Below are 12,246 nucleotides of genomic sequence, written 5' to 3'. Positions count from 1 at the left end.
TATATATATATATATATATATATGGTAGCTGTAAGGCACTGTCATTTATTTAATGTTTTCCTTTAAATAATTTCATTTTTTTTTCTTAAATATACTTATTTAAAGAAGAAACTGCATTACTCAGTAAATGGAGTAATCTCAAAAACCATATACAATATAAAAACAAATGTTTATCCAAGTTCCACCTAAAACTACCTCAGCACACTTTGGGAAACTGATTTAGTTCAATATGTCCCTTTATTAATAAAGAATCTGAGAAATTGAGTGGCTGAGGTGTGGGGTCCTTTTACTCTGACTGCTATCCTGAATAATACATACAATATTGCAAACTCAGTGCCTTAACACAATAGAAGGTTTACTTTTTGCTTACATTATGTAACTACCCTCCACATGGTGACTCAGGAATCCAGGCCCCTTCTATCTAGTGGCTCTACTGTCTTTTATCTATCTATCTATCTATCTATCTATCTATCTATCTATCTATCTATCTATCTCTCAATCAATTTTTACTCAAAATATTTAACACTTACTTGGCCATCTCTATAGGGTACAGTGTTGTTTCAGTACATGCATATACTGCACAATAATTCACTTAGGGTAGATAGTGTAGTTTTGTACTTATTAGTCCACCACTTTTCTTTTGCCCTCAGCCCCCATCCCCTGTCCTCTGGTAACCATTGTTCTACTATCTACTTCTAGGAGAACCACTTTTTCTTTTTTTTTTAGATACCACATATGAGTGATACTGTGTGGTATTTGTCTTTTTGTGCCTGACTTACTTCACTTAACATGATGGTTTCCAGTTCGATCTGTGTTGCTGCAAATGATAGGATATCATTTTTTTATTTTTAATAGCTGAGTAGTATTCCACTGTGTATATATACCACAGTTTTTTAATCCATTCATCTGTTGATGGACATTTAGGTTGATTCCATCTCTTGGCTACTGTGCATAGTGCTGAGATGAACAGGGAGTGCGGATTCCTTTTGGATATATTGATTTCATTTCCTTTGGGTATGTACCCCATAGTGGGATTGCTGAGGCATAGTGTAGATCTATTTTTAGTTCTTTGAGGACTCTCCATACTGTTTACCATGGTGACTTTACCACTTTGTACTCCCATCACTAACATAGGAGAGTTCCTTTTTCTCAGTATCCTCGCCATCATTTATTTTTTGTCTTTTTGATAATAGCCATTCTTCCTGGAGTAAGATGCTTTCACATTTTGGTTTTAATTTACATTTCCCTGATGATTATTGATATTGAGCATTTTTTCATTTGCCTGTTGGCTATTTGTATGTCTTTTTTTGAGAAATGTCTGGTCAGGTCCTTTTCCCATTTTTAAATTGGGTTATTTGGTTTTTTGCTGTTGGGTTAAGTTCCTTATATATTCTGGATATTAGCTCCTTGTCCAATGGGTAGTTTACAAACATTTTCTCCCAATCTGTACGTTGTCACTTCACTTTTTTGACAGTGTTCCTTGCTATGCAGAAACTTTTTAGTTTGATGTGGTCCCACTTATGTATTTTTGCTTTAGTTGCTGGTACCTTTTTAGTCTTGCTTAAAAAAGTACTGCTCACTCCTATTTTGTATAGCGTTTCCCCTATGTTCTCTTCTACTAGTTTCATAGTTTCAAGTCTTAAATTTAGGTCTTTGATGCACTTTGAGTTGATTTTTGTGTATGGTGAGAAACAGGAGTCTAGCTTCAGTCTTCTACATGTGGATATCCAGTTTTCCCAGCATCATTTGTTGAAGAAGCTGTCCTTTCCCCATTGTATATTTTTGGCACCTTTGTCAAAAATCAGTTGGCTGTGTGTGGATCTTATTTCCAGGGTCTCTATTGTATTCCATAAGTCAATTTGTCTATTTTTATGCCTGTACCATGCTGTTTTGGTCACTATAGCTTTCTAGTATATTTTGAAGTCAGGAAGTGTGATGCCTCCAACTTTGTTCTTTCTGTTTAAGATTGCTTTAGCTGTATGGGAATTTCTGTGGTTCCATACAAATTTTAAGATTGTTTTCTCTATTTCTGTGAGGAGTGTCATTGGCATTTTGATAGGGATTGCATTAAATTTATATATTGCTTTGGGAAATTTTTGATGATGTTAATTCTTCTGACCAATGAACATGGTATATCTTTCCATTTATTTGTGTCATCTTCAATTTTTTTCACCAATGTTTTATAGTTTTCATTGTAGAGGTCTTTCACCTCCTTGGTGAAATTTTCTCCTAGGTATTTCATTTTTTTGGTAGCTATTGTGAATGAGATTACTTTCTTGATTTTTTTCTTTGGTTAATTTATTATTGGCATATAGGCTTTTGATTTTCGTGTGTTGGTTTTTTATCCTGCCACTATACTTTAGACTTTATACTAAAGATATATTCACTACCCTTGCAACATTGGAGTATTCTGAGGTTGTCTGTGAACTTACTTTACTAATAAGTTATGTACCTTCAGATGTTTTCTTGCTACTCTTTAGCATTGTTTTCTTTCAGACTGAAGAGCTCCCTTTAGCATTTCTTGTAAGGCAGGTCTAGTGTTGATGAATTCCTTTAGTTTGAATTCCTGTTTGTCTGAGAAAGACTTTATTTTTTCTTCGTATTTGAGGGTTGTTTTGCCAGATACAGAATTCTTGGCAGACAGTCTTTTTCCTTCAGCATTTTAAATATATCATTCCATTCTCTTCTGACCTATAGGGTTTCTACTGAGAAATCCACTGAGAGACATATTGGGGCTCCATCGAAAGTTATATGTTTCTTTTCTCTTGCTGCTTTCAGTATTTTCTCTTTTGTCTTTGATTTTTAATAATTTGATAGTGATGTGTCTTGTGGTAGTCTTCTTTGGATTGAATTTGACTGGCGACCTTTGAGCTTTCTGTTTCTGGATGATGTCATCTTTCTCCATACTTGGGAAATTTTCAGTCGTTATTTCCTTGAACATGCTTTCTATGTCTCTTCCTTTTTCTTCTCCTTCAGGTATGCCAATTATACAGAGATTATTTTGCTTGAAGGAGTCCCATATTTACTGTATTTCTGTTTCACTTTTTTCTTACTCTTTTTTCTTTTTGCTCCTCTAATTGGATAATTTTGTGTGTTTTATCTTCAAGCTCACTCATTCTTTCCTCTGTTTGATTAAGTCTGCTGTTGGTGGCTCCATTGTCTTTTAGTCCCGTCTTTCACTGGATCTTCTAATTTCAATTAGGAGACAAGGGAGGAGATGGAACACGGGGGACAGTATGAAAGGTTTCAGAGGACAGGAAGTAATGTCGTATCACTTCTGCCTACACTTGCTTGGCTAGAGCTCAGTCCTGTGGCCAGTGTCATAGTTTTTAGACATACTCTGAGGCCACAAAGGGGAGTTGAGAAGAGGGTTGCCAGGAAATATAGAAAAGTCGTAAGAGGAAATGACCGCTCATGGGAAAAATAACTTTAATTTTAAATACAATGAAACCGTACCTCCAGAAACTTTTTAATTGCCTACATAAGCGTGATCTTATATATATAAAGATTATTCTGTGATTTTGGAAATGGAATTTTTGCCTTGAATCCTTATAACTTATAGAGATTTTTCAGCATCCTGATTTTATTGTGGATGTTACTTCAAAAATCATAATCTTCTTAAACCATGCTTACGTATGCAGGTGCTTCAAAAAGTTTGTGGAAAATTGAATTAAAAGGTATATGAATCTTTCCGTGAACTTTTGAAGACCTCTCATATGTAACTACTGTCTTCTTAATGTGAAAGCTTTTTCTTTCTTTTTTCTTTTAGTGCAAAAATGCTTTATAAAATGTCAAGCACCCATGTAAGTTACTATTATGACCTGGTTAAAAAAGAGGAAAAAATATTGGGATGCCACATTGTTGTTTTTGCTTTTGTTTTTCACTAGAATTTTGTCATCGGTCAAGTGGGTGCAATTTATCATAGAGTCACCAAATTGGGAGTGTCTTTAAATTTTGTTTATTCTACTTCTCCTGACTCTGACAGGTCTATGTCAAAATTATTCCCAATATCCAGGGTAAATGCTCAGGATAAATCCAAACTCCTAAGTCTAGCATGTAAGCATATTCCTAGTTTGGCTGCAAACAATCTTTTTGATGTCATTTCTTAGAGTGCACCACCCTGAGCTTCAGCCACAATGAATTTCTTTCTGTTCCCTAAATACTCAGCACTTTGTTGTTTTTGCTGCCTGAAACCGTCTCCACTTTCTCTATAGGAAAACTTCTACTTATCCTTTAAAAACTAAATCAAAATGTCACTTCATCCTTGAAACTTCCCCAGTTTCTCCTGGCCCCACCATTGCCCCACTCCGTCTCATACCACGAGAGCACGTGATTTTATCCTTTATCGTTACTAGATTAGGAGTTATTCCCTCTTCCCCTTCCACCCACTAAACTGTAAAATCCTCTTGGAGAAACTCCAGCACACAGCATTGTGCTTGGTGCCTTGTTGTGGTGCGCTCAGTGTTTGCTGGTAGAACAGATAAAATAATGAGTGAACAACTGAAATTTGAACCTTCTGCTAGTTTCATAGTAAAGTATTTGGATGTCAGTCCAAGTATTAATACAGTACATTAGGAGATTATATATGACACAGCATGAATTCAGGGACCATGAGTCAACCCAGTATACAAGTCAAATTTTCCTGTATAGATTGACCCATATCTGACAGCTGCATTCAGTAGCTGGGACAGGTGGCAGGCGGAGAGGGGTGTTTGGAAGCATACCACAGCCAGCAGCTCTGAGGGCGAGATGGCTGGCAGGTGAGAAATGACCCCTGAGAGCAATGTCTGGATAAATTCCATGATGTCAACAGGGATTTCCTCCAGGGTTGGGGGGTTAAGGGTCATTTGATTCTCTTTGTGCTATTAGTATTTTCTAAGGTTTCTACAATGAACATGTATGGCTTTTTAATAGGAGGAGGGTGCTCTGGCGTTTCATTCTCATAACAAACCTATGAAATAGATACAATTATTATTCACATTTTATGTATGAGGAAACTGAGGCCATGCCAAAATATTTTTCTCTTTGCATGTATTATTCACTCTGCTGGGATTTCTGTCTCTACCATCCCTCTTCTAAAATATAAGCCATAGTTCTCTGTGTTCAGCGTCTTTTTTATATATAGTGCTTACCACATTGTGTAATAGTTCCTGTGTCTGTCTCTCCTACAGATAAACTTGGGCAGGTACTTAATTTTAGTCCCTCTCTACCATCCCTCTTCTAAAATATAAGCCATAGTTCTCTGTGTTCAGCGTCTTTTTTATATATAGTGCTTACCACATTGCGTAATAGTTCCTGTGTCTGTCTCTCCTACAGATAAACTTGGGCAGGTACTTAATTTTAGTCCTTTGTCTATAAAATGAGCACAGTAATCCTCACCCTGCAGGGTAACTGTAAGGATTAAAAGCGCCTGTCACAATTCCAAGGCTATAAGCTCAGGATATAAGCTCTTCCTATCTTGCCTTTTTGTGTCATTGATACAGTTGTTGATACAAGACATGTGTTGTCCTGTGAGATACTGGGTGGAAGGGAGAGAGGTTAAACCAGGATTACCAAAGTCAAGGCCACTAAGGAAGAAGAGAGCGTCAACACCCCCAAAGCCTTCATAAAGCGGATGACAACTCAGAAAAGGCCGTTGTGTTTGGTCATCAGGGATGTTTTTGAGAAAGGCTTTAGCAGACTGTGAGGTGGGAGGCAGATTGCAAGTGGTCGAGGAGGGAGTGGGTGGGAAGGATACGAAGGCTGAGGGTGCAACCGTCTTCCCTTTCTCTGAAGGGAAAGGAAGGGGTTGGCGCAAGCAGTGGGGCCAGAAGAAGCGTTCTTGGTTTGCATGGTGAGGTCTGAATGTGTCTGCGGGCTGGAGAAGCGAATCCCTTGGAAGAGAATGACTGGGGAGAATGTCCTTCTCCATATCCTGGCTGAAGCTTGGTCCCTGCTCAGAATCCCCGTTGCTGCCATTAATATCCTCACCTCCTTGCAGCTGGGGCATCCCAGAGTCTAGGGGGCTTTGGGGTCAGTTGAGGTCCTTGGACTTGTCTGAGCTGCAGTTTCCTCATCTAAAACAAGGAGATCAATGCCTGACTCATGGGGATTTTGTGAGCATAGAATGAAATAAAATCTAAGTGCCAACTACAGCGTCTCAACAGTTGTGTTCTTTTAGCTTTTCTTGGAGATAGGATGAAAGAGAAGAAAGTAAAATCTGAGAGTGCTTTTGAACTGCAGAAAGAACAAGTTGGGTTTGTGCCCCCTGGACAGCGGCTGGCTTCTGCACAAAGCAGTGAGGGAGGTTGTCTGCCGAGGCCTGGGGAATGGGAAGGGTTTGTCATTCTGACAGGACTGGTGGTTTCCATGGAGGCTGCCAGCCCGCCAGCCAGAGCAGTCTAGTCAGATGGGAGCTGCTGATGGCCTGGGAGGAGTGGGGCAGGTCTGAAAGTCTTACCATGACAGCGAGGATGCAGAGCAGGTTCTTGGGAGCAGGGTGGGAAGCCCAAAGGTTTTGGCAAGAGCGGGGATTTCAGAGTATTAGATCAAGTGATTTTTAATTATTAGGGCCAGAGGATGGCTTGATCATCCCAGATACAGCAATGTTCTTCCTTTCTCTACTTTTTCTTTTATACTTTATCATACCTACCCCCCCCCAAAAAAAAATAACCTTAGTCTTTTTATAACATTTTGTGTGGGATGTATTAGTTAATATTATTCAGGATGGCTTGATCATCCCAGATACAGCAATGTTCTTCCTTTCTCTACTTTTTCTTTTATACTTTATCATACCTACCCCCCCCCAAAAAAAATAACCTTAGTCTTTTTATAACATTTTGTGTGGGATGTATTAGTTAATATTATTCAGCAAACTTTTAAAAATTTCTACGTTGTGATTATACTAATTTTTAGTGGATGCCTTATGTTAAGTAATCTTTGCACGTACTGCTTTGTATTCTTTTGGATTTTTCCTTGGGATAAATTCGCCAGTAGAAGGTTACTATGCTCCAGGGTGTGGATGACTTGGGGTGTGTGTGTCTTGATTTTAATTGTGCAGGCCGATCTGTAGCAAGCAGGGAGGGTGGGCACTGGAAGAAAAGCAGAGCATTCAATACTAGAGTCCAGATGGAGGTTCTATGTGAATACTCTTAAGTCTACCTCACATACCACCGCGTTCTGTGTGCAGCCTCTATTCAGGCACCTACATTCTGGAGAGGGAAACACAGCTGCTGGAGTTTGCATCTGTGATTGAGTCAATGGAGTTTTGCTTCGTTTAGTCTTTGATGCTTTCTTTTAGGGGGCTGTCATCAAAAACTTGAGGAAGTTGAACAGGTGTATGTTTGGGAGAGGAAGGCAGCAATGAAAGGGAGTCCGTTTCTCTGTTCTAGTGCTTTTTTGGGACAAGGGTAGAACAATTTCATCTTTAAAAATTGAAGGATGATGGGGCTACTTGGTTAGAGCATGGTGCTGGTAACACCAAGGTCATGGGTTCGGATCCCTGCACTGGCCAGTCACTGGGAAAAAAAATTAAAAGATGTAATTGTTCTGATTACAATCATGCTGTTAATATTTTGAACAATTTTAACAGTTAAAGGGAGACATGATTTAGATAATTATTAGGGAAATTGTAATATTTTGAGTCAGTAATTTCATCAACAAATATTACTGTTAATAACATTGTTTCTCATATCTTATGACTGTTAGTAATGCTTATCCCTGCCTCCCCTCCCCCCTCTTTTTTTAACAGAAAAAATACAGAAAGGGGTTTATTGATATTTCAAAAATCAAGTGTGTGGAAATAGTGAAGAATGATGACGGTGTCATTCCCTGTCAAAATAAGTATCCATTTCAGGTGAGCTGGCATAATTTTGTGACAGTGCAACGTTGGGCTTTTAGTCATGTTTGCCATTTGACATTACAGTTTCCTGTCACTACTTTGGTGGCTGATTTTTAGGTTTATTTGCCCCTTTAATGAAAATTGCTTTTCTTCATGGACTGTTCAAATCTTTGTTGAAACATTATCTTATTCTTGTTTTGGTCTGTTAGATTGTACCAGTGGTCCTGAGTTTCTAAAGGCCAGACCTTATTCACTACTGCTTAGACGTATCACAGAGCAGTTAGAATAAGGAGTGGGGGCTGAGACTGAAAAAAGTAGAATGAAGTTTTCTCTGCGAATTTGAGAAGCTGAGAAGGGGCAGGAGTGAGTTACTCAAGCAAAAGAGATGAAAAGGCTGCTTGTAAGGAAAAATACAATATTAGCATTATATATTGATTAACCTACTTCTTAAGGGTGATCACGTTATTTCATTCTTTTCCTCACAATGATGCTATTACATAAGGAAGGTAAGTATCATACTGTTCTCATTCATGACTGAGTCTTACAGGTGTCAGATGACTTATCCAGGGCCACTTTGTGAATTAAAAGCCTGCCAAGCTCATGCATTCACATCTCCTTGTGCCCGGGGAGGATGGGTGGCACCCTGGGCCACTCTACATCCATGCCAGCGTCTCAGTGCACACATGTCTTGGGAGCTCAGGAGTGTAGGGTTGTACGGGCAACACAGGGCTGCTCTCCAGCACCTAACCAGCTCCGTCTCTGGTTGGGGACATTTTATGCTTTCCTTTGAGAAATGAACGTTTGAAGTGGAAGTCATCTTTTGCCCATGGCTGTGGTCTCACCATGTCTTGAGGGGAAAGTTGCAAAAGTATTTTTCAACATAGTATCACAGCGGAGTTCTTGCTCATTTTTAGTTGCTGTTATAAAATGATCGATTGCATTTGAGATAAACATTTACCACTTTGGGGGATTAGGATGATATTTGGAAGCAGTGAGCTAAAGCGCCCAAGCTTCTGGATTATTCTCCACTATGGTGGCAACAACACAAAAGGAGGAAGGACTACATTTAATTTTCCTTTTCTCCATTTCTTTTTTTAAATCTGCCTTTTCTCTGAGTGAAGAGCAAGGACAGTAACGTGCTTAAAAAGGCAACTCTGAGGCCAAACCCCCTGATTTGCCACTTACTAGCTCTCACCTTGGGTAAGGCACTTAACCTCTCTGTGTCTGTTTACTGTCCTGAAAAATGGGAATAATAACCATGATAGTACTTGTTCTGCAGGGTTGTTATGAGGATCAACTGAGGTGATACATAAAGAGCTTAGATGTACAGTAAGATCAAGACAAGTGTTAGTTGCTGTGATCCTATTTCTTTCCTACTGCTGCTGCTTTTAACACTGTGCCTACCACTCAGATCAGAAGTAACCCAATTTAAATCTCCTTCTTGATTAAGTATGTTGAATATATATATATATTCAGACATATATATATATACACACACACACACACACACACACACACACACACATACACATAATGGGGCATGTATGTATATAATTTCATTTGAAGTTTAGGAGAGAACCACTCTTACCACACTTCTGATGGCAGTTAGACATTTTTGGGAAGTGGCAAGAGGTTGTGGGGACCTACAGTGCTCAAGATTCTGGACCGAGAATTAGGGTTTTTGCTCCGCAAGAGAAAAAGATTCACTCTGCAAGGTAAACAGACTGGTCGCTTTTAAGAATGATGATAAAAGTAGAACGAAAAGCATTCCATCCTTGAACCATTTAAAATTGCTGAGGTGAATACCTATGAGTTCAAAAACAATCTTAAGAATTAATTAAGAAGAGGCAAACTTGTGCTTTAACTATGTAATTTAAACCAGTAGGATGGGCAGGGTGAAAAATATTTTCTCTTATTATAACAATATAGTTAAGAAAGTATAGATCCTAGTTTCACATCTTCACAGTGAAATTTTGCATCAGGTTCAGATATGCAAGGTGGAAAAAAGAAAAAGAAAAGTAGAAGTAGGCATTTTCAAAAGACTCCAAGAGAAAAAAGGAGGTTGCTGCTTCTCCCAGCGTATTCTAGCCCTAGGAAGGGACTTAGAAAACAGGGAGGAACCAGCGCCAGCTGCCCGGTAGGATACCTCCTTCATGCTTCCTTTGTGAGTCATTTCTGACAGCAGCTGGGGATTCCCCAGGAGGTGGCATGTCTTTCCTGGGTTTTAAACCCAGATCTGTCTACCTGACATCCATGCTGTTTCTTCTACACTGCACGGTCATAAAAAAGTATGTTGAACAAATGAATGAGTGACTAAAGATATAAATAGGAGGGAAGGTAACTACTAAGTGGTGTTGCTAAAGGAGAGTATTTCCCCTTTGTGGAAATGGCTTCTGCACTTCAAAGTTTGCAAAACTCTTCCCTCCTCGACACCCGCTGCTGTGGTAGGATGACTCATCAGAAGACTCTGCCGTGGTCAACTGTCCACAGTGATGACGCAGAAGGACGCTTAGATGGTGTGATCAGAGGTTTGCTGAGGGAAGGATCCTGGCCCCAGAATATCTCTTCAGCCTGCTAAGCTACCTGAGAGGCCAAAATTATATGTTTATTATTTGGGATTATTATTTTAGGTAATTTACTAAATTTAGTAAATTAGAAATTTCTTGTAAAAATACAAATGTCCCAGCTTAGCGAGGTAAATAAATAGTCTTAGTTATGAAAACTCTGAACTTGGATTTCTTTTTAAAGATTAGCTAGTCTTTAACAAATTTTAAAACAGTTGCAAGCTCATAGTACTGACATGCGATAAGTTTTGAGGAGAAGTTAGATTGCCTGGAGCCTGGGAAGGCAGATTCTAGAAGGTAAACAGTCAAGGGTCATGAAGGTGTTTGACAACCCATAATAAGAAAAGCCTTTGGGGGTCAAATAGGTCCTATTTACATGACTTAACCTCACCACTTTGACTTTCTCCTCTGAGAAAAGAGGATTCCAACACTATTAAAGACCTGGGCTGCTATACTGATTAAATGGGACAGCATATGTGAAGTGCTTGCCCAGCGTAGGGACTCTAAAGTAAATTGTTATAATAAATTATTATTATAATACACCACAGATTTCTAGAAGGTCCAAAGCCTTAGCAGTCCTTTCTAGACACCTCAGTGTCAATTCAGAGTGACTGTTTCATGGTGCACTTTACCTAACGCTTCTGTACAGAGTTGGATTCCATGGACAAACCTGGGTAAAGTGTGAAAATCATGGAGCCAATGAGGAAACACATCTTCCCACATCTCCCTTAGCACTCCATCTTTATTTCTCTTAAGTCATGTCCCACATTCTGTCTCGTAATAAGGTATTTCTATACATGTTTTGGATATAGGCTTTATTTATGATTAATTTTTGTGTCTTACAAAATGCTGACTTATACATAGCATTATTTTTCCATGGTTTTCATAATGCCTTTAGAGTGCATTTACTTGAAAATGAGTGGGAAGGAATTATCTATTGAACATCGATGTATCAATGAAAGGGCTAGTTGCTTTTCAATTCAGTGAGTGTTGATGTGGTGAAGGGAAGCTTCTAACCGTGTATTACTTCTTAGCTAGTCAGGATGTTTCTGCTTTGTGACTGACCATCAAGGTAAAGTGACAGACCATTGACAGAATTCTGGGTTAGTTTCTCCAGGTTATTAATTGTTAATATTCAAAATATTAAAATTAAGATTATTTAATTGCCCACCAGGGCTTACCTCTAAAAGAGACACTGTGGTTAAAAGCTTGGGCTCTGGAGTCAGAATCCTATCTTTCTGGATTACCAGGAATGGATGATGGGCAGGTGAGGTAGCACACATTGGGGGACACCATTTGCAGTGCATGCTATATGAAAGGTGCCTCCTGAAGTTATACAGGAGTGGAGGGCCTGTTGGGGAGGCCTTAGTTTCCTCATCTGTAAAGTAGAAATACTAATACCTGGATGGTAGGATTCATTGACTTATTGTCTATAAAGCACATAGCATAGAGCTGGGATAGTCAGTCAGTTACTGCAGTTATTGATAGTGGCAAAAGGAAGCTATAGGAGTGATGCTGAAAGAATAGTCCATTCATCTGAAATATTATTTAGAAAAAAATTAGATTAGAATCATCCTTGTTACACCAAGTTTATTTAAGGAACTTTATTAGTTAATTAGATTGAAAGAAATATGGACAATAATGAAGCATTTTCGTCTCTGTATATATTTTTTCCCTTGTAAAAACACAGTACTTTGCAAAATGTGTGTCTCACTCAATGTGGAAGTGAAGACATAGATGTGCTTTTGTAAGAAAGGAATCTGGATTGTTCAGATCTGAAGTAAGACTTATTCAGTCATTCGAGAATGATTTATTGGTGCCTGTGGTATGAAAGGCTTGGTGCTAGGCAGAAGTGCTGTGTCT

At 38.8% G+C, this 12,246-nt stretch overlaps 1 protein-coding gene across 1 annotated transcript in view; it reads left to right on the top strand.

The window, feature by feature from the left end:
• Window positions 1–12,246, top strand: part of TEC (tec protein tyrosine kinase) — a 130,259-nt gene that overhangs the window by 84,110 nt on the left and 33,903 nt on the right. The window contains exon 3 of the mRNA XM_008575462.1: window positions 7,730–7,834. Coding sequence (XP_008573684.1) covers window positions 7,730–7,834 — 105 coding nt within the window. The remainder of the gene's footprint in view (window positions 1–7,729; window positions 7,835–12,246) is intronic.

Source organism: Galeopterus variegatus, unplaced genomic scaffold (genome assembly GCF_000696425.1).
Source record: "Galeopterus variegatus unplaced genomic scaffold, G_variegatus-3.0.2 Scaffold1193, whole genome shotgun sequence".
NCBI classification, from domain to species: domain Eukaryota; kingdom Metazoa; phylum Chordata; class Mammalia; order Dermoptera; family Cynocephalidae; genus Galeopterus; species Galeopterus variegatus.
Note: the sequence above shows the minus strand (reverse complement) of the source record. Positions and strands in the feature narration are given on the sequence as shown.